Genomic DNA, 23891 nt, shown 5'->3' on the forward strand with positions numbered 1-23891 from the left:
CAGGTACTGATGAGGTCTTCAACTTTCTTTGAATGCAATATGACGAAGGTTCTCCCTCATTTCTTTTTGGTAAGAGGAATCATTGCTGAAGTGAAAAGTTTTCCTTGGGGGACAGAGTTCCAGAATATCCACCTTGTGTCATAATGCTACATATTCTTTAATGATTCCCATGTAATTAAAATTAGCACAGGCTTAGGCAGGCACTGGGAGGAAGGGAGAAAACCCTGAGGTGAGCATATGTCCACTAGATACATTGGTCCAGCTGATAGCACAGAGGATTAAGGCTATGAGCTGTCAACAAGTTACTTCCCATAGTCTACAGTATGATTCCCTCAGTTTGCGATTGCTTGCTGTGTGACTGAGTAAATCAATTAACTAGTCACTGCTCAAAGTTGCATCTGAAATGAGACACTGGTGTCTGGTGGACTTACCTGGTTTAAAAAAAAGTTGCAAATTGCAAGTCTGGCCATCTTCAGGTTTTTGTTAAGTGCTGTGGCTGTTATTCCCTTACCTTGAATACCTGGTTAATGGACTAAAACAAGTGGAATATCAAGAGTAGGAAGGCATTCCATAACGGTGTGACTGTATCTTGCCTTCTTCGGATACCTAGGAAATGGCACCCTGCTGTCAGCCCACTACTGAATCCTGACTTGGCTGTGAGATCACGGCCCCAATATTTGCCTCTGAGGGAGCAGTGACTGGAAAGATGTGCTATGGCTAATGGTGGAAAAGGCTGCATTCACAGGAGGTAGTGTCACAGACCAACCCTGCTCGGAGGGGTGTGACAACAAAAAGCTCTGGAAGTTATTACAGATGACCAAATGTCTGACTGCAACTAATTCCCTAGCAGTATCAATCAGTGAAACTGCAGCAGTAATTCTAAAGTCCACCATTTCCAAAAGTCACACATCATTACACCTTATACAAATATCAGGAAAAATAAGCAGATCTCATTCCACTGCTGCTGCTTTGTAAAGACTTGACAGCAGTTACATACATTAAGTATACAACTAAAATAAAAACACGTAGGGCACAGGAAGCGGTAGAGCTCAAATCCCTTTTAGAATCCAAATAATCCACCAAAAGGAGAGAGACAGCCTTTTGGAGGATTATTTGGATTCTAAAAGGGATTTGAGCCCTACTGCTTCCTTTGCCTACATATTTTTGTTTCTGGTTGTCCGCTGGTGGGGGGCTGATTTTTCCTTGTTTTTTTGCCAGCCATAGTTGTAAGCTTTAAAATGAAATCTTTTAAAACCTTGTACATAGCATGGCTCTGGAATTACTGACGCAAATATGAACAAGCAATATTTGATGCCTAGAGGCATCAGTAGGAGTTAACTGCAGATGCACTCGGATTTAATGAGTTAACATGGAAAACAGTTTTACTAATGGCTCTGACCTCTGCAAGAAGGGTATCTGAGATATAGGTTCATAGGTTGATACTAGGCTATCTGCCCTAGGGCACTTATAAGCCTAGCCAGAGTGTGTTTGGCTTTCGCCACCCTTTTAGATTAGTTGACTGTGCCTCTGTATAGTAGGCCACAGAAGGTAGCCATATTAAGGTTAGTTTACTGTATCTCTGTCTAGCAAGGACACAGAAGAGATCCCAGGGGTAAACTTACGGACTCCCATCCACTCGTTAAGATTTCTCTTGAATAAGGTCAGTGAGGGGCTCTGCCTAACATGGATTGGGATTTTGTTCCAGAGTGAGGGGAGCCTCTGGGATATGAATCTGTCCCTCCAGCATGTCCTATTTATTTCTGTGCTGAGGTTCAAGTCCCTGGAGCGTGTAGCTCTAAGGGATTTGGATTTCTTGAGGTGGAGCATGTCCATTAATTCTGGGTTGGACATGGCTTTATACATCAGACACAGATCGCCTCTGAGTAGGTGGTACGCAACTGAGTAGAGCTGGAGTTTCTTTAGCTGAAGTGCATAGGGCATCTGTTCGAGTCCCTTGATCCTCTTGGTGAGGTACTTTTGGGGTCTTTCCAGTTGCTGCAGGTGTCGGGTAAGGTACATCCCAAATGGGGCATTGTATTCAATTATGGGCCTGATGAGTAGAGGGGCACAATGAAATCTCTTGATCTACATGTGAACCCTTTTATGATAAGGTAGGCTATATAGAAGGTCTTTCTAACTACTTTGGCAACCTGATTGTCAAAGGAGAGATTACTATCTACTTGGGTCCCCAAGTCCCTAATTACTTCTTCCGTACTTAATGGATTACCACCTCTGTGGTAATTTGTGGGCACTTTGTTTTTCCCAAAGGGGATGACAATGCACTTTTTGGCATTTAGCTTTAGGCCATGGCTCTGGCACCAGTTATCCGTCTCTGTGAGACCCTTTTGGAGGATGTTCGTGTCAGCCGGAGAGTCGATTATGGCACCCAGTTTGCAGTCGTCTGCGAACTTTGTCAGCCATAGTCCACCCATGTTAGCCTGTACCTTGGAGAAATATATACCGAACAAGAGAGGTCCCAGGACTGAGCCTTGTGGGATGCCACTTGTAACTGGTTTAGAGTCTGACATGGCACCTGCAATTCTGACCATGTAGGTTCTATCCCTGAGCCAGTTTGCAACCCATCTTGTGACATAGGGGTTGATATTTAAGCTGGTGAGCTTATTTATGATGCCTGAGTGAGGTATTGTGTCGAAGGCTTTTGCGAGGTCTAGGTAGGCTGTGTGGACTACCTTCCCTTCATCTATGGCTTTGGTAACAGTTTCAAAGAAGTCGACAAGGTTTAAGAGGCAAGCTCTGCCCTTAACAAAGCCAAATTGGGTAGGATCCAGTGTCTGGAAGTTCCCAATGTCCTTGTTTATGATTTCCATGATGATATGCTCCATAGCCTTGCAGACCAGGCTGGTCAGGCTTATAGGGCGATAGTTTCCGGGGTCCGTTGGGGCACCACCTTTGTGGAGCGGGACCACTGTTGCTGTACGCCATTCATTGGGTACATATCTTGTAGTAAGGCTGTGAATGAACAGTGTCTTTAAGTGAGGGTTTAGTTCTTCTTGGAGCTCATGTAAGATACAGCCCGGGACACCGTCTGGTCCCATTGATGCTGTGTTTTTTGCTTTGGAGGGGGCAGCTCTCACCCATGCATCTGTGATCACAGGGAGGGTACATTCTGTTGGGACAGACATTTGCTCTTTTGGAGGGGAAGGGGGGGAGAAGTTTGCACTGAACCTTTCTGCCAGGATGTTGGCAATGTCTGTGGGTTCAGTGTATTTTTTGTCATTTTGCACCAACTCAGAGCATATCTGGGAGTTGCCTCCCAGGTTCCTGACATAACTAAAGAAGGCCTTGTGATTATCCTTAGTGACTTGTGCAATTTTTCTTTCGAAGCTGGCCTTGGATGATTTTATGAGGGACCGTAGTTTCTTGCTAGTACTGATCAGAGACGCCTTCCCTTTTTGGGATTTTGCTCTATCATGTAGTAGCTTCCTCCTTCTGTTATATAGCTTATTTATGGCCGGGGTCCACCAGACAGGTCTCCTGCCTTTGGAGGAGTGAGTCTTGGTTTTATTTGGGATAGCATGCTCCATGCATTCCTGCAGGTGTCCATAGAATGCTTTTGTTAAGGATTTTGCGTTTTGGACCGTAGTTTCCACTGGCCCGGGGTTTTTGAAAGATTCCACCTCGGTTTTGAGAAGTGTGAAGTTTGCTTTTGAGAAGTTCTTCACCGTGGTTTCCTTGGCTGGGGGTGGGGACAGAATATGGATGTCCAGTGAGATTAATTTATGGTCTGATCTTATCAATGAGGGGTATACCTCTGGTGTGGAACAGAGACCCCATGTTGGTCACCCAATCTCATTTTTAACAGGGACAGAGTATCTTTTGAGAACTAACAACTAAAATAATCTTATTAAAAAACAAACAAAAAAAACAAATGTAACAATAAATGACAAATGTGGGATCACGGACCATTCTACAGCCTGTCCACATTATTAGAACAATTAATCAGCTAAGTAGCAAACAAATACATATACTGATACAAAGCATAAAGACGATCATTTATAACCTGAAATGGCCCACAATGATGGCTAATTCATTGCAAATTACTATACTCTTCACAAAGTAGTAAAACAATATTTTCTGGTCATCATATTAACAGCTTAAACTGCTTTCAATGCACTATTGTACAGAACCTAAGAACTGCCAAAGTCAAGCAACTGTTTTGCAATTTTGTTTCTGAACAGCTATAAAAGGAATGGAGTAGAAGATAAGAGTGCAGTTTAATGTAACTGGATTAGAATTATCTCTCAGATATTTGCATCACATGCTTCTCTTGTCAGCACGTCTCACACAGAGATGTTACCAAACATATTTTTGCTCTGTGTAGTGTCAGTAGCATATGCAAAACCACCAAGAATTCAAAGCAAGCTAAGTGCCCTATGACAATGTTTTTTAAAGGTACGGCTGTCTTTATGAATCTGGTCTACAGCTAAAAGGTTGCCAGAGGGCCCAAACTACACTTGTTTTTCTAACACCTTTATTAAATTATCACTGCAAGCATAAACAAATACACATTAACAGAAAAGAAAAATAACCATATTAACTTTTTTTTCATTTACTTACATTATACTTCACATATCTTATTTCCTTGTAACTATCATCAGTCCAACATTACATGAGTTACTGCCTTCCTTTAAACCTCACTCCTCCTCCTGAACATTATTCTGCATGTATTGTTCCCACAATTCCCATTCATTTCTATGTAATCTGTTCCTTCCCTTTTTCTAAAGGCCCCTCTTTCAGTTCTATTATCTCTTGTATAATATTCAATACTTCAAATACAGTTGGTTTAGACATTGCTTACCATTTTCTAGAAATTATTTTTTTTGGCAGTCAACATAATTAAACTGTAATAAAGCCTTACTATGTCTAGGCAATTCAGACATTATGTCCCTGCTCAAAAAAAAATAAATAATTTTCTTAGACATTTGGGGTATTGTATGAGGAAGTTGGGAGTGTCACAGAAGTATGTAAGAGTGGTACAGGATATGTACGAGGGTAGTGTGACAGCGGTGAGGTCTGCGGTGGGAGTGACGGATGCGTTTAAGGTGGAGGTGGATTACATCAAGGATCAGCTCTAAGCCCTTTCTTATTTGCAATGGCGATGGACAGGTTGACAGACGAGATCAGACAGGAGTCCCCGTGGACTATGATGTTTGCAGATGACATTGTGATCTGTAGTGAGAGTAGGAACAGGTAGAGGAGACCCTGGAGAGGTGGAGATATGCTCTAGAGAGAAGAGGAATGAAGGTCAGCAGGACTAAGACAGAATATATGTGTGTGAATGAGAGGGAGGATAGAGTAATGGTGAGGATGCAGGGAGTAGAGGTGGCGAAGGTGGAGGAGTTAAAATACTTGGGATCAACAGTTTAGAGTAATGGTGAGTGTGGAAGAGAGGTGAAGAAGAGAGTACAGGCAGGATGGAGTGGGTGGAGAAGAGTGATTTGTGACAGACAAAGGTCTACAAGAGGGTAGTGAGACAAGTTATGTTATATGGGTTGGAGACGGTGGCATTGACAAAAAGGCAGGAATCAGAGCTGGACGTGGCAAAGTTAAAGATGTTAAGATTTGCACTGGGTGTGACAAGGGTGGACAGGATTAGGAATAAGTATATTAGAGGGTCAGCCCAGGTTGGAAGGTTTGGAGACAAAGCCAGAGAGGCAAGATTATGTTGGTTTGGACATGTGCTGAGGAGGGATGCAGAATATATTGGGGAAAAGATGCTAAGGATGAAGCTGCCAGGTAACAGGAAAAGAGGAAGGCCTAAGATAAGGTTTATGGATGTGGTGAGAGAGGACATGCAGGTGGTTGGTGTGACACAGCAAGATGCAGAGGACAGGAAGAAATGGAAACAGATGATCTGCTGTGGCAACCCCTAATGGCAGCAGCCGATAGAAGACGAAGAAGTTAGACATTTGCTCACCCAATTTCTGACAGAGTACTCTGAAGGGTGTTTTAATGTCTGCAAACTCATACTCCCAGTTACCAATTTCTTTCCTATCACACCACCATCATTTGCTATCAACCTGAGGAAAAAAATATTTGAAGCTTGCTTGGAGCAAAAAAATACCTATGTAAACATTTCCAAGAAAAGATCTTAAATCTTCTGGACTTTGTTGCATACCTGGAAACAATATCCCATTGTTCTCTTGTAAATTGCTTTTCCAGTCTTTCGTCCCATTCTTTTCAAACCTCCTCTCATTGATTCTTACAGCTATCTGCCAATATAATATATGCCCTACTAATCATCCCTTTTTTAACAGCTTCTGTTCATGGTTCATCTAAAAATGCTAACACAGCAAGTCTTTCACTTAAGACTGCTGTATCCCTTTCTCTTTGCCTACATTCTGATATCAATCCCTGGTAGGGAAGGCAGTCTCTAGCCTGCAGCAGTCCAAACGTCTTCTTGGCCTCATCCCACTATATTAACTTTCCTTCTCTTGTTACTTGCTCTCAATACATTGGTTCCTTTGCCAGTTTTCTCTACAGGATCATAGGAGGTTACTAGGCTAATGACCCTAGGACCCTTTCAAGCCTAGCCAAGTTTTACCCTTACTTCCATAATCAGCACCTATTGCCCATGTCCAAGACAGACACAGGTGGAACCCCCAGGGTGACTTTACAGTTACCCATCCAATTGCCCAGACTGTGTTTGAAGACGGCAATGAGGTGATCTGCTTGACATGAAGCGGGAGTCTGGTCCAAAGATGCAGTAACCTCTGGGAAACTAATCTGTCCCTCCAGCAGGTTCTAGTAATGTCACATACAAGGTGAAGGTCTTTACAGCGAGTAACCAGTGTACCATTTGACTTACGGATATGCAGCATTTCCAATAAAGCAGTGTCAAATATTGTCTTATATGCACGCCAGAGATTGCCTCAGTAGTCTGCATGAAACAGAATAAAGTGACAGTGACTTCAGATGATCCTCACAGGACAGATGCTGAAGACCTTGAGGTAATGCCCTTACTTATGAGGTAAGCAAAGTAGAATGCCCTTCTTACCATTGTGGTGACCTGGTTATCAAAGGCAAGGTTGCTGTAAACCTGTGTGCCCAGGTCTCTCACCAATGAGTACGTACTTGGGGTGTTATTGATGTGATAGTTAGCAGGAACATTGCTCTTACTGAAAGGGATAACCCATTTTTTTGCATTGAGTTTAAGACCATGACTTTGGCATCAATCATCTGTTTGTGTTAAGACCCTCTTGTAGGTAGTTGACATCATTTGGAGCTTCTATGACTACTCCCAGTTTGCAGTCATCAGCAAACTTTGACAACCACAGACCTTTACTTTTAGCTTGTACTTCGGAGAAATAGATTCTAAACAGCAGAAGTCAAAGGACTGATCCTTGTGGAACACCACTGGTTACAGGTCTGCTGTTGGAGGTGGAGTCCCCAATTTTAACTATACGGGTTTTATCAGTGACTCAGTTAGCGACCCATCTGACATAAGGATTGATACCTAGCTGGGTGATCAAATTGTCAATGATGTCTGAGTGGGGGATAGTGTCAAAACCTTGGCTAAGTCTAGGTAAACTGTATGCATAGATTTCTCCTCATCAAGGGCCTTGGTGACTTTTCAAAGAAGTCCACCAGGTTTAACAGGCATGATCTCCCTTTGCCAAATCCAAACTGAGTAGAGTCAAGTGTTTGGAAATTACCTATATTTTTGTTGATAAGGTCCATGATGATACGCTCCATGACCTTGCAGATAAGGCTAGTCAGGCTAATAGGTCTATAGTTCACGGAGTCGGTGGCCTTTTTCCATTCAGGTGGGATGAAGCCAGTGCTTAGACTATGACTGAAAAGAGTACCTATTGGTGTTGCTAATTCTTGTTTGAGCCCATGTAGGACACAGCCTGGTATGTTATCAAGTTCTACAGATGCTGTGTTTTTGACCTTGGAGAGGGCACTCACGACCTGCTCTTTAGAGATACAAGCCAGAGGACAGGTGGTAAGGATATCATGCGGGTATGTGTGGTGGGGACAGGAGAGTGAAGTTTTCACAGAACCTGTTGGCTAACAAGTTAGCAATGTCCACAGGCTCAGTACATGTGGTACCATTAACTACCAGTTTGGCACAAATCTGGGCCTTTCTTTTTATGTTATGGATGTAACTAAAGAACGCCTTATGGTTGCTCATAGTTGAGGAAGCTAATCTGGATTTGTAGTCAGCTTTGGAGGATTTCACAAGAAGTCTTACTTGCTTGTTTAAGCTGAAGAGGGAGTGTTTTCAGTTTAGGGCTCACTCCCCCTAAGTCTTAGACAGCAATTTCTTCCTGTTATTATAAAGCCTGTTAAAAGCAGTTGTCCACCAGGCAGGTTTGCTCTTTCTTGAGGAGTTTGTTTTGGTCCTATCAGGTATGGCCAAGTCAATGCAGTTATACAGGTATTTGTATAAAGCATTTGTATAGAACTCGACATCGTTGCCAGTTCCATCTGAGGTGGGAGGATGCAGTGAAGCTATTTATACCATCCTATAGGAGGTTATAATCCACTTTGTAGAATTTATTTAGTTTAGTTGCTGCTGAGGGTGGGGGTCAGGTGTGATAGTTACTTTGAATGAGACTGATCTGTGGTCAGATCTCACCAGGGAAGACCTCACAGTGGGGGTGCTACAGTGGTCCCCCATATTGGTAAGCACCAGATCCAGGATGTTGGCATGCCTTGTGCGGGTGTTAACCAGTTGGTCCAGGGCACTGGAGTTAATGAAGTCGAGGAACCTTTGAGCAAGTGAGTTTGCGCACGAGTAACATACCCAGTCAATGGATGGGTAGTTAAAATCACCCAAAACCATGGTGTTCAAATGTATCTTGACAGAATCAAGTAGATCCAAACAGGCAAAGTGGTGTCATGCTTCATGGAGGGGGTCCCTGCAGCGGGCCATGACTTGAATAGGTGTCCTACCAACAGTTAATTGCACCTGAAGTATCTCCAGGCAATCATATTGGAGGTGGATTTATCTTTAATGAATATCGAGACACTGCCTCTTTTAGTTTTCATGCATTCAGTTTGTGGTCTGAATGTGCGGAAGGTGGTGTTGCCCGTTACGGCTGGGGAGCCATTCACAGCCTTGAACTAGGTCTCCATGACTGCACAAATGTCAGTAAATTCCAGCCCTCTTTTGCCTATTTTCTGTACCCCTGCTTGCAGTCATCCCTACTGGCAAAATTTCCTTTCTCCGTTCTATTGTTTTTTGGCTTATTTCTTGGAATACTTTCTGCTACTTTATGAATATAACATTCTGTATGGTTATTATTCTCCTTAAGGATCTGCATCCAAAATCCCATACACTATTTCTTGAACATCACATCTGCTTCATTATCATCATCGCTTTTGAATTATAACCTTTCTTTTTCTGTTAGGTATGAGCCTCAACTGTGTAGCTCGAAAAATATCCCTTCAAATCAGGTAACCCTAAACTACCTTGTTCTACTGGAAGGGTCAGCTTATCCAAGTTAACTCTTGCTGTCTCTCCCTTCTAGATAAATTCCTTGAACTCTATTAGCTATTGTACACAACTTCACTGGTTGATAAAAATATGCCTGACTTGTATATAAAACCAAAGGGAATGAAAACATTTTCACTGCTTGTATCTTATTATATGTATCCATAAACAAGAGCTTGCAGTTTTCTCAGTTTTTATATCTTTTATTTTGTTCCCACATATCCTTATAGCTACCATAACAGAAGCCTTTTTAACCCATAACCCTAAATGCTCCATCTTATCCCATCACAGTTTCATCATGAAGGGTCTCCTCTCTCCAGCTAAGAACCTATCATCAGAGCAGTGGCATGAGCTGTGCAGGAACCACCAGCTCACCCTTCTAGATGGGTATGCCCATCCTCTGTGCCTATGTCGTCCTGAGTCCGAGCTGCAAGTTAAACTTGGGTCACCTGGACTACAATCAAGGCTTTATCCCTCTATGCCATCAGTGAGTGCATGGACAATTTATTTTTAAATGCATACTTTTGGTGGTGCTAGCTCTAAGTTGAGGGGAGGGAAATATGTTTAATTAGAATGTTTCCAGTTTCCAATTTGGACTAGTTTCAGTTTGCAGACTCAGACTTACTGAAATCTTACAAGTAATCTTTGTCTTGATACATTGATACTAATTCTACATTGTACATATGTAATATAGTGTGTGTGTGTGTGCATGTACGTGTTTGTGTATAGCATCCCTAACAGAAAGCTTTGACAGAGATGTATCCAAAATGCTGGTCCTAGTTATCTTCAGGGAAAGGCTGTGTTGTGAGTCAAGCATGTATTCTCATGCAAATACTAGAGGCATTAACCTTTAAATATATACATCAATAATATTCTAGCCACAATTTAAGTGTGCCAACCTTAGCAGCTGTTTGCTCCAGTTTGGATTTTTTTTCTCTGTGAACAATGGCTCTGAACAATTACCTTTTGTCCCTGGTACTATATCATCTGCGACTGACACTGTATACAGATATATAAACTCTCCAACCTTGTATGTCAATGATACATTAGTTAAACGGTGCTATACTGTGAACAGCAGTACAGTAGGATCAGTCAAGAATATTATGCAAGTATTTACCCTGCTTAAGAACCATGTTAAACCTGTCTGGCTCCCCTGCAGCAAATGGCTTGAGAATCAGGCACTTGTAACAGGGAATCATGAAGGCACTAAAAGGAAACAAGTAAAGGAGGAACTTCCAAAAGAGGTTTATGACTAAAGTTTGAGCGACTTATTGTATATGTCTATGAGGAGGACTACTGACAGCCCCATTTAAAAGTCACATAACAGATCACTTTGGGGAGGGAGCCTGAAGGATGTGATTTCTCATATCCAGAGCAAGTATCCATGCCAAGAGGTGAATAGGCTGTTAGAAACTTAAGTAGCCTTCTGTACAACAGCAAAACAATCCTGAGAAAATCATGTTGGTGTGGGGTTCCTCCTACCTCCCAAAAACATGCTGAGTGCTTCTACCTCAAGGATGGCAAGTGCCAGGTTCCACTGCAACCACCTCAGTTGACCTTGAGAGGTCTGCCAACAGAATGCAGCAAAAATGAATGGAGTCATGGGTAGCAGCACAGAATCTAGGCAAGGCCTACAGGGGAAGAGTTATGCAGGCAAACTGCTTGAGGGATCAGCTGTAGTACACAGCACTCTACAGACAGGAGAATGCAGACCATAGATTGTGCACCATGCTATAAAACATTGGCTGTAGGTGATTTGGTCACGTTATCTTAAACCTCCCTTATACCTCAGACAGATATAGCTGCCATTAAGTTTAAGGAAAGTTTCAGTCATTCATTTCAATGAACTGCATTTGGCCTGTTATAAGAACTAAGATTTGACTTCTCTCCATAAGCTAACCATTTTGCAGTAGTTTTAATTCTACTGCATCCATGTACTCAACACAAGAGTAAACCACAAAAGCAGACAATCCTGCGTTTTTTGTAATTCCTTCATATTTACGAGTGAGTGTACCCCCATTACTGTAATATAACATTACCTTTGAACTGAGGGTACACTTACGGCTCTTTCAGAAAGGTGGTTCTTTTGGCTGTAATACATTTAAAACAATGAAAAAGCTGAGCACCCACATACATAAGCATACATCCGCAATTACAAAAAATAATTAAATGAATCCCATATACAGACATTCAGTGAGCTGTACAGCACACTAAAAGTTTATATTTTAGGTTTTGGACCAGTGTCAAAACAGATACCTGAGGTTGAGATGAAGAGCCATTGTCAAAATTAAAATAATTTTTAAAAACAAGTTTTATTACAGATTTCACCAATTACAGACTTGCTAACTTGCATACTTGGTAACTATTTACAAATTCAAAAAATAATGCATGGATAAATCAAAGGCACTTCAAAGACAGAAACAATGGTTGAATGTATCCTTTTTTACTGTAATGAGTCTTTACTAACTTTACTTTCAGTAAAATTACACCATTCAGTAAAAAGATCTACAATGACTTGTGAGGGTGAAATCAATAAATTCATAGCAATACAACCATACGGTATAAAAACAGAATAAAACTGACTTCATGATACATAGTCCAAATGGTTTGCACAAATTATCCTACAACTCCAGAGATTTTGGAAATGAGAAATTACTGTTGGAATTAAAAGAATTTCAGTGGCAGATAAAATTAAAAGCATACCTGCTTCTAAAGCTGAACGAAACACTGAATTTTATCACTTTTGCCTCAGTCAGCCAGCCCCCTCCCCTACCAATGCATGATGAGCTTCTATTATCCAGTGGGGCTCCGTCATTAACATGATGTAAGCCAGGAAAGAACCACTGAACCCCAGTGGATGCATACTACCATCTTCCCTGCATGGACAGTCAAGCACCTGAGCTGCTTGACAAACTCTCGCCACCTGGGCTGTAGTCAGGGTTTTACCTTTCTACACCACACAGTCCAAGTTGAAGCATTCAGTTATACTTGGCACTTGAATCTTCAGGTCCACTGAATATGCTTTAAATTTTTGTGTTTAAATTTTTTTTGCATTGTAAGGGTGCAGCCCTAAGACATGGGGTATTATACTCTGCATTTTTGTTAAATTTTGTAATCAAGTGGACAACTCTAAATTGACCATAGACGTGAGTCTGCATGTGAGTGTGTGGTATGGAAGAACTACCAAGGCAGGGCTGGCCACCCAGCTGTGTAAATCTTGACTCTAGATGACTGTCACTGCTGAAGTGACACCCCGATCTCATGTACAAAATTTGGGAAAAGGTGTTGTAGATGGATGGATGTATTAAATAATGCAAATGAAATTAATGGCAAGCTTTACTATTGCATTTTGTGCGAATGCTGTATGAGCTAATTACTGGAAGAAGACTTATTGTCATTAGTGGGAAATGAACATGCAAGTTGACTTATAAAGTGATATAAAGAGTGAAGTAATGGACAATTTTAGACTGAAAAAGATCTTTAAGTGGAAGATAAATGAAAGTGCTGACTCATTCTATCATTTCATTGCATAATAAAATTTGTGGCTGCAACAGAGGATAAACACTTGTATTTATTTTCTATGTTTTCGCATAATCGCCTAATGTTGTGTCGGAGGATATTTTGGTTTGATCATTTAAGGCATGAGAAACTACATAAAACAAAAAAATAAATACATGTCCGCTCCAGTTACATAGCAGGACAAAGCCCTGACTATGGCTTAACTGACCTGGGAGCTAATGGAGTACTGAGTGGGAGGGTGCTTGTTGAAACCCACCCTAAGGGGAGGCATGATCCAAAGAGGAATTTGTCCTCAGACCCAGAGTGGGGAAGAGGGAATGAGAAGTGGATAGGGCATATTTAAAAAAAAAACAAAAAAAACAGATGGAAATACAGACAGGCAAAGTCGCCAGGACTCCCTTAGGATCTATGACCAGCCCCAGCAGTACTGAAGTATGGGGTAGGAGAATGGCTAGAGCACCCACCCTGGACAGGGGGCACTGGGGGCTGGGCTAGTACAAATCAGGTCAAAGGGGATCCCAAAAAATTATTAAAAATACATTAGATGTTGCAGTGTGGAACAGAAGCAATGCAATATCCCTGAAAAAATAAAGAACACAGCAAATACAGCATCACAAAACCAGTATGTAACAGCTCTCCTTGTGTAGAGGGGATAAACCAAGAGGTGGCCCAAGTTTCATTAGTGGCTAGGGCACCAGGCTGGAGTGGCAGTGTGGAATAGAGGAATGATAAGACAGCCAGTTTGCCTCTCTTTCTGGGGGGGTACATGTTCAGGTAACATTCTCCTTGGCAGAATCTCTGGAGAACAGGGATAACATGGAATTTGCTTGCCTACAAAGAGTGTAGGGTTATCTCTACGTCCCACATAGAGGTATGGATGTCCAATGCAAAGGCCCATTCCATGCCAACAACCTGTATGCCAATTAGCATGTGCAAGGGAAAGTAGGGCTTAAAGAAACATCTTGGTCCTCCTCAAAGGCAGACTGTGTTGTTCCTGGTATGCTCATCTCTTGCCATCCAGGGAGTGAATATGCTGTAGGGTTCTTGCCCAGGGAAAATTAGTATACCAATAGTCTGGCCAGGAGGGGGACTAAATAAAGTAAGTATAGCAAATCAATAAACAAACAAACCAGTAGGTGTGGACCGGAAGCAGACTAGAGCTAAATAAGTTAATAAAAAAAAAAAAAAAAAAAAAAAAGTAGGTGAGCAAGCAATTAAAGTTTGTTTGTTTCATTGATTTACAAACCAGTATATAGGAGTCACTGATGGAGCAGAAAATTAATCAATTAGAACAATTTATTTAAATGTACATGGCCATTCAAAAATTAAGCACAAAGACTGCTGCAAAAAGAAATTCTGGAGATTATTCAACTTGCAAAAAACCTATGATCCTTGAGTATTAAGAAATGTGGATATCAACTTTTTGTTTTAAAATAGAAGTAAAGGGGAAGATGGCAGAGAATCTTTTCTGTTTAATCCACACCCCATGTTAACCATCAAAACCTTACATTCCTGCTGCTGGAACCACCACACATACAGAAGAGATCAGGCCATTCCCTACCTAACCCCTCCCATCAGCAGCTTGACAGCTCCACTATGGTTGTCTGGCAAAGAGTGCTTGGGTGTTACCACACATGCCAACCCACCTTAAGTGGCGGACCACTTCACAGCATTGGCTTGCGACACTTACTGCTGCAGATGATACATTTACACTCCTGTAGATGTTACTAAGGCAGTGAACTGAACCATCTCTCTCTCAAAAGAACATGTACCCCCCCAGAAAGAGAGGCAAACTGGCTGTCTTATCATTCCTCTATTCCACACTGCCACTCCAGCCTGGTGCCCTAGCCACTAATGAAACTTGGGCCACCTCTTGGTTTATCCCCTCTCAAAAATCTGTCCTATGCTGCCCGACTGAAAGAACTCCAGCTCTATTCAGTCGCTTACCGCTTGCTCAGAGGTGACCTTTGCCTAACATACAAGGCCATGTCAAACCCAGATTTGATGAATATGCTTCACCTCAAAAAATCTAGATCCATCAGAGCCACAAGGACGGGAGACTTAAACCTCGACACGGCTATTAATAGGACGTGCTGGAGGGATAGATTCATCACCCAAAGACTCCCTATGCTGTGGAACAAAATCCCGGTACATGTGAGGCAGAGCACCTCGCTGGCCTTGTTCAAGAGAAATCTTGACCAATGGATGGGAGATCGCAGATATACCCCAGGGATTACCTCAGTGTCACTGCTCGACAGAGGCACAGCAAAATAATGGGTATAGTTCCCCATACTAAAGGGGTGGCGTAAGCCACAAAACGATGGGCTAGGCTTGTAAATGCCCTCGGGCAGATAGCCTAGTATGAACCTATGAACCTATGAACATGGTGGCTAAGCCTGTGTTAGCCACACGCTCACTTACACGCTTACATTCCAAGCCCTTCTAGTGCCCACACTGCTAACTGCACATGGACCATAAGTACACATACTACATGGACCATCTGAGTCACATTAAAGTTTTTATCCTTTTACACCAAGAGGTCATGCAGGGTTTTCATATCACAATAAAAGCAGCAATTAAGCCATTCTACCATGAGAGCTAATGGAATGAGTAGACAAGAGAAGGCATTCTGTCTCATTGTATCGTAACACAAACCTGTCCTCTGGCAAATCCTTCAAATCCATCAGAAACTGCATACATTTTATGTCCTTCAGAAATGCCCACTCGCACAGCAGAACGGACAGCAGCATTCATCCCAGCTGCAGGAGCACCTACATTCAGGACTGCAACATTGAAATTACTCTAGGAGGAAAAAAAAAAAGAAAAAAAAATGTTAACTTCTATGTTTAATTAAGATTTCTACCCAGGTACATTGCATTTTACAAGGCAAGGAGCTGAATTACCTTGTAGTTATAAAACCAAACCTCCTAGTCAAAACATGCTACAAACAAGGGTCAGGTTTTGCTGCTGTACTGCAATGGTTAAATTACTATTACTGACATGAGTTGTGCATAAATATTAAGGGTTTCATAAATAAGTGAAAAAAATGTATAAAAGTGAAGAGATCAGAAAAAAATTGATCAGTTCATTATTAACAAGATAGACTTCATTCTGCAGCTTCCAATTAGGTAATCCCTGGGGCTTTGAAGCAGCACAAATACGGCAGCTTATGAGTCATACCTGGCTTACTTACATTCATTGCTATGGTGACGATGGGGAAAGGGTGTAGTAAGACAATCAAATGGAAATATGATGAGTCACTAAAAACACAGCTGAAAGCATTTTTATTAAATTAGCATTCCACAGAACTATGTTGTGTAACATACGTGCAGCGTGCACAGCTATACAGGCAGACTGCAAAAAAGCAGTGACTTGGGAAAAGCAAAACTGTCTTTTATATGAATGGCATATCCAGCACAGCACTAAGGAGTTGTTTCATAAAGACTGACTGGTGATTTTCCAAGCAAATAAAACTAAAAGTTCACAACTATGGTTGCTGCAGTTTATTTATGTAAGCTTCCAGCAAAAGAATGATCCTAGGCTATTACTACAGTGGCTAGTGATTTCTGCAGGTAATAGAAGGGTAGCAGGGGTGTGCAGACAATAAGCTGAAGAAGCCAGCATGTTCTTTGGAGCCTTACAAAACACCTTGCATTTCAGATCATACATTTTTTCTGGCAAGTAGCACAAACAGCACGGCATGTTTAGCCACTAACATGCTATTAGAATACATGGTCATACAACCAGACTGGTCCTATCCCTGGTGTTGAGAACATTTACTGAATTTACTGCACAACTGCATGCACTGCTCATCTAAAGTCTTATGCAGTACGACTTCAGCAATACTAAAGCATCTTCATTTAACTGCATCTGAACTGCTCCTTTCAAAACCTTAACCAAGGCAAACGGGTTCTACACCATTGCAGGACAACTGAACAGTGCCGAATCAAAAAATATTAACTGCGCTACTAAGGGTGACTTCAAAGTCCTCCAAACACAAATTTGGATCTGTAACTGCATACACTTATTTCAAAGATAAAATACAAAACAAAGTACTTAAAAGGCACATTAAATTATGTTTTACTTGTAAACAGTGTTCAAAATACCAAGTCACATGCAGTTTCCTATTCCTTACACTTGCAACTTAAAAATGAGTGCATGGGAAACCTTTGTTTTTTTTTTTCCTGTAGCCCAAATATGTTTACTGATACTCAGGCTTATAGAAGGCAGTTTCTTTACTTTTCTTAGTGCCACTTGCTGAAACCAATATTTGACTAACAGATAATGATGGAAAGAAGGGTCAAAGAACTAGCATGAGAGGTGTTGAGAAAAACCCTATACAAGAAGCTTTACTTCAGGACTCTGCTCAACTGCTGTTGACAAGCAAGATAAGGCATATTTCAATTAACTAGTGATACAGCTTAACTGAGCAGGAATTGTGGATTGCCCTAGGTACAGCAGTCCTTTTGCTGCTCCCATGGTACAGCACCAGAGGATTATTATGTCCATCTGCACCACTGAATTTCTGGGTCCAGAGAACTCCCCTCAACAATGCCTTCCTAGACATTAAGGCAAGCATGCCCTAGGATACCAGTTTCCTACACAAGAACAGCTTTGTGGAGGGGGGGGGGCAGTGAAGGACTGGTACCCAGCCCTATGACACCCTCAACTGTAAAACAGAGGGGTTAGGATGGGCAACTATATTGAGACAGTGACCCTACTTGTACAACTACCATTATGGCAAGTACTTTATATAGCTATCTTATGTTCTTCAAATGGATCACTGCTGCATCCATAACCTTTGTGAAGATTTCCAAAGCCTGCATATCATGCTGGGAGGTCAGCCAATTTTCCTGGGGCAGGCCACAGAACAGCAGTAGTAAAACCTGATCTGCCCCACAATAGGATGTCCAGTTAGAAATGCCTGAAAATGTGTATAAGAGATAAAAAGACTGCCTCTATGATGTCCCGAGTATCTAACTCTCTAACGAAAGAAGAAGTGATTATGGTTCTGGCAGAATGTGGTCTAATGTGCATTTGGAAAGTCTTCCCACTGGAAGAGAAACAAAAGAATGCAGTGACTCATCCTTTTAAAGATGCTGTGTTTAGAGACCAGGATCATCCCCCTATTAGCAAAAGCAAAATTGGTCAGCCTTTCTTCTATCATTTTTTTTCTATGCAGATAGTATGTTAGCTGTCTGTGAACATTCAAGGAATGCAATATACCCTCCTTCCCTGTTCTGTGAATTAGGGAAAAATGACAATCTGATGATCTAGTTCAAAGCCAAATCTGTCAAAACCTTAAGTTTAAAGGAAGGATCTATATGCAAACCAACTCTGCCCCTAATGCCCACTAAAAGTTCTCCTTACACAAAGGGGTCCAGTGCTCAGAAACTCTTCTGGATAATGCGGCAGCCAGTAAAAAGGCCATTTTCTATGACTTACCTGAAAGGAATAGTGAGAGCTGGTTTAAAAGGAGTGCAGGTTAACTTTTCTAGCACAAAGTTTAAATCCCACTGTAGTAAAGTACAGTTTTGTACCTACCATAAATGTAGATGTTCGAAGATCCACATTGCTGCAGTCCTTACATATGGGTAGTCCGCTGTCCTCGGTCGGCCCGAATACCAAAGTATTAGGCTGACGTCGGTCATGGGCGCTCAGATCTGACATCAGAACGTCAGGGTATAAAAGCGCATGACCGATGTCATATCCTCAGTCTTTTCTTGCCCCAGATGTCAGAAGGCCCTAAAAAGAAAGGCCACAGCCCAAAAACAGGATACCTCCCAAAAACATGCCCAACAACAACCATCACCCAAACCATATAACCATGCCAAACTACAGAGGGAAGGAGGGAGGTAAATTGGACTGCAGCAATGTGGATCTTGAACATCTACATTTATGGTAGGTACAAAACTGTACTATGTTCTTCATCTCACATTGCTGCAGTCCTTACATATGGGTAGAATCCCAAAGCAGAGGTAAAGGGAGGATGGCAAAATCATAAAGCATTAGGGGCTGCTAAAATGCCCTGTAAAATTACAGTGGCAAATCCAGCCCTAGACTTAGAATAAAGAGGAAGATGGTAATGCTTGGAAAAAGTATGTACTGAACTCCAAGTGGCTGCTTCCAAAATATCTTTTGTAGCTACCCCCCTTAGAAAGGCAGTAGAAGTGGCAGTAGCACTAGTGGAATGAGGTCCGATTCCAGCCGGAATCTCCTTACCATGATGGGAATAACAGAAAGAAATACAAAACCCAATCCATTTAGAAATAGTTTGTTTTGAAACAGGTTTTCCCTGAGAACCCAAAGCAAAAGAAACAAACAACTGCTGAGACTGCCTGAACCCCTTGGTTCTGCTCAAATAACAAACGTAACTGCCTGTGAATATCCAAAGTATGCAAAATCTTCTCCCCTTTATTTTGAGGGTTTGCATAAAAAGTAGGCAAATGAATAGTTTGGTTCAAGGCCACACTAGAAACCACTTTAGGCATAAAGGAAGGATTAGTACGCAAAGATACCCTATCCTTATGAAAAATCAGGAAAGGTTCCACTGCCATAAGGGCCTGTAATTCAGAAACCCTTCTTGCAGAGGTAATGGCCAACAAAAAAGCAGTCTTCCATGATAAATACTTTAACTCGGCAGTAGCTGCAGGCTCAAAAGGTTGTAGAGTAAGCTTTTCCAACACAAAATTGAGATCCCAAGCAGGAGTAGGAGCTCTATGTGGGGTCTTATGTTCTTTGCCCCTCTAAGAAATTGCTTAAACAAAGGATGGGAAAATAAAGGAGGGTCACAGTCATAGTGAGCAGAAATGGCTGCAGCATGAACCTTTATCGAGGAGAAAGACAAACCCTTGTCCAATAACTCAGTAAGATATTGAAGAGAAACACTTAAATCAGGCTTGGAAACATCAAAGTCCTTCGCTTTGCTCCAAAGAAAAAATCTCCTCCATTTATCAGCGTAAACTTTCCTTGTACTAGGCCTTCTGGCCTCCAAAATAACATTCAAAACTTGTTGTGGAAGCTGAGACCCTCCAGGGTCTAAAACAGAATATGCCAGGCTGTGAGATGCAGAGACTGAATCTTGACATTGAGGAAGTGATTGCCCTCCTGAGACAAAGATGCGGAATCAAAGGCAGAGGCCATGGAGGCTCCGCACCAAACTCCTCAGTAGTGGGTACCAGTGCTGTCGAGGCCAATCCGGCGCTATCAGAATCATGGATGGCTTGTCTATTCTGGCCTTCAGGAGTACCTTGGGAATGAGAGGCAGAGGTGGAAAGGCATAGACATGAAGATTGCTCCAAATGAATGATAGAGCATCCACCTTCCAAGCTGTGGGATGAAACATTTTGTGCAAAACTTTGGCAACTGGTAATTTAGTGGAGAAGCTTAACAGATCTATGTCTGGAGTCCCCATAACACTGTCAACTTTTGAAACACATGAGGATCCAGTTTCCACTCGTGAGGATCCACAATTTGTCTGCTCAACACATCCGCTAAGGAGTTCTGTGCTCCTGGTAGAAATCTTGCCTGAAGATTGAGGTGTAAACTGAGAGCAGTCTCCCACAAAATCATCGCTTGCCTGCAAAGAGGGTACGAATGGGTTCCCCCTTGCTTGTTGATGTACCACATGACAGTAGTGTTGTCTGTTTGAATCAACACCTGTCCTGGGTGAAGTAAATCCTTGAAAGCCATCAATGCAAATTGGACTGCTAACATCTCCTTCAAGTTGATATGCAAATGTTGAAGTCTGACAGGCCACGTGTCTTGCACCCATTTTCCATTGAGGTGTGCTCCCAAGCCTTGTCCGAGGCATCTGTCGTTAGAATCTGACTCGCCTCTGGTCGGGTCACAGAGAGTCCCTTGTTTAGGTGACATTCCTGAGCCCACCACAAAAATTCTTTCTGAATGCAAGGTATTATCTGAATGACAGTGTCTAGATCTTGGCAGTGTTGTGTCCATACATTGAGATACCATTGAAGCTTCCTCATATGCAGTTTGGCATTGGGAAGCACCAGAATACAAGATGCCATGAACCCCAAGGCTTGAAGGACTGTCCTTGCAGTCAGCCTGGACTGTAGAGACATTTGATGGAAATAAAGAGAAAGGCTTCTTTGTTTGTCCGGGGTCAAAAAGGCCATCTGGGAAGCTGTATTCAGTCTCACACCCAGAAAGCACATGTCCTGAGAGGGTACTAGACTGGACTTTGTTTCGTTCACAGAATACCCTAGGCATCTTAACACTACCATCACATACTGTAGATGATGCAGAAGTTCGTCTTTGTGTTTTGCAATAATCAGGCAATCGTCCAAATAAGGATAAATCTGTATTCCTTTTAACCTGAAAAAGGCTATCACTGGAGCCACAACCTTTGTGAACACTCTGGGCGCAGTAGATAAGCCAAAGGGCAATGCAGAGAACTGATAATGTAAATTTCCAGCCCGAAAACGCAGGTACCTCCTGCAACTGGGCCTGATAGGAACATGAAGATAAGCCTCTGAGATCCAGAGTTACCATCCAGTGATCTTTTCCCAACAGAGGTAAAAGCTGTTGTAACGTCAGCATTTTGAACTTTGGAATGTCCAGATAAGTGTTGAGGATAGACAAATCCAAAATTGGTCTCCACGTGTTCCCTTTCTTTGGTACTAGAAACAGGCGAGAATAAAATCCTAGTCCCACTTCTGACAGAGGAACTGGCTGTATAGCTCCTATTTGAAGAAGTAAAGAAATCTGCTTGTGAGCCTCTATCCTTTGCCGAGGAGGAACGTCTGGCATGCCTTTGAAAGGAGGCAATGTATGGAAATAGAACTTGTAGCCTCGGTTTATAATGTCCAATACCCAGTTGTCCTGGGTGACTAAAAGCCAGTTTTGCTTGAAGAGTATTAATTTTCCTCCCAAAGGAGCTGCCAGGGAAGAAGAATCTGGCAGCTGAAAATGCAGGTCATTGGGCCGGTTTACGAAAGGACTGGCCCCTGCCCTCACCTGCAGATTGTGCAGGCGAACTCCAAGTTCTAGGCCTGAATGTACTGTGAGCTCTGCCCCTGCCACGTCTAGCTCTACCCCTAGATTGAGAATCAGAAGAAGGGTAGGTCCACCCCTTAGTAGGCCAATTTCTACTAAACTTTGGAGGTTGCACCTGCAAAAAATCTTTAACAGTCTGCATAGACTTAGCCTTGTCTTCCATTTTCTTCAAAACCGACTCCACAGGGGGACCAAACAAAACTTCAGACTGTAAAGGGGCATCCAGAATTCTAGATTTAACATGCTCGGACAAATTCTGATCCTTAAGCCAGGCGTGCCTACGAAGAACTGATCCAGTGGCAGCCACCCTAGAAGAGGCCTGTACAGCATCAAAACCACACTGCAAAGAATGCTTACCCACCTGTTCAGAGACATGTACTAAATCCTGCAATTCTTTACACTCTATGCCCTCTGCCAAAGCATTCACTTTAGATTTTAGCTGAGAAAGGAGGAAATTCTGATACTTCAACATATGAAACTGGCAATTTAAAGCCCTCATTGCTAAAGTAGAAGAGGTATACACCTTCTTACCCCATCTATCCAAAGCTCTAGCTTCCTTATCTAGAGGAACCGGATTCTTTACAACAGAAGCTCTAACACCCTTAGGCCCCTGACTAATAGTTTCTGGGTCCGCCCTAGGACTCTTATACAGATATTTATGAGCCTCAGGCACCCTGTAATACCTGTCCGGTTTAACTGGCAGGAGGCAAAGAATCTGGATTAAGGGAAGCCTCGAGAAAACATCTTGAACAACATCCAAAACAGGAGGTATAGCCAAGGGTCTATGCTGTGGTAAAAACAAGAATTCCCTAAGCCTCTTTCGTGAATCAGAGAAATCCTGTCCTTCCCACTTAAAATGCTCCCTCATGGAATGCAGAGTTTCTGAAAACGAAAAATCCTCTGGAGGAGAAGCAGAAGGAGTGGAATCCTCTGCATCAGAATCCGAATAAGGGGGAAAATCTTGAATATCTTCAGCAGAAGAGTCTGAGTCGTCAGAGGCCTGATCCAAACTGTCCAACTCTGGCTCCACCCTGGGCCTCTTATCAGCAGGGGGCATAGAACCTCTAATCAAAGTAATCAAATCTTCTGCCATTTTAAGCATGTGCTTTTTAGGCACAGACCCTGAAGTACCTGGAGGGACACCAGAGGAAGGCAAAACAGACCTGCCCTTAGAAGAAGCCTTAGAAATAGTAGCAGAAGGCCTAACCACCTTAGGCACAGAAGGGAGAACAGTAACCTGAGAGGCCCCTTCAGCTTGACCTGACTCCTGTGAGGCCACATCCTGCAAAATCAAAGTTTCCCTGAGACTCAACAGAAACTTGAGCGGAATGCACCTGCTCCACTGTAGCTTCTGCAGGACCGGCGTCCGAAACGGACGAATCAACCTGTCTAGGTTTCAAGGATTTGTCTTTGCGCTTCTTCGTGGAAGCGGCCGGAGGATCCGACGGCATATTATAATTACACCGCTTACCAAAAACTAACCTAGCACAATCTAACCTTCTTTTTATAGTGCGCTTATTAAACCTAGCACAAAACTGACACCCCGACTACGTCGTGGTCCGGTCCCAAACAAGGAATGCAAAGAGAGTGATAATCCCTATGCGGTATCTGTTTCCCACAAGAAATACAATTATTCACTTTTTCTGGCAACCGGAATTAACTGAGGCAAGAAAAAACAAAAATATTCCCCAACGGGGTACTTAGCCCAACTTGGTTTCGGTCTGAAACTCAGAATATGAAAATTCCAGAACGCCGAACGGCACTTGCAACGCTGCTTTTGCATCGGACCATGCGGCAAAAAAGACTGAGGATATGACGTCGGTCATGCGCTTTTATACCCTGACGCTCTGATGTCAGATCTGAGCGCCCATGACCGACGTCAGCCTAATAC

General features: G+C 42.4%; 1 protein-coding gene across 8 annotated transcripts in view; it reads right to left on the bottom strand.

The window, feature by feature from the left end:
- Positions 1-23891, bottom strand: part of LOC122796266 (phosphofructokinase, platelet) — a 987903-nt gene that overhangs the window by 380770 nt on the left and 583242 nt on the right. For all 8 annotated transcript variants that reach the window (XM_044064600.1, XM_044064606.1, XM_044064604.1 and 5 more), the window contains one exon: positions 15638-15784. In XM_044064600.1, the coding sequence (XP_043920535.1) occupies positions 15638-15784 (147 nt within the window). The remainder of the gene's footprint in view (positions 1-15637; positions 15785-23891) is intronic.

The sequence above is a fragment of the Protopterus annectens genome, chromosome 3.part0 (genome assembly GCF_019279795.1).
Source record: "Protopterus annectens isolate FY-2018-M chromosome 3.part0, PAN1.0, whole genome shotgun sequence".
NCBI classification, from domain to species: Eukaryota; Metazoa; Chordata; order Ceratodontiformes; family Protopteridae; genus Protopterus; species Protopterus annectens.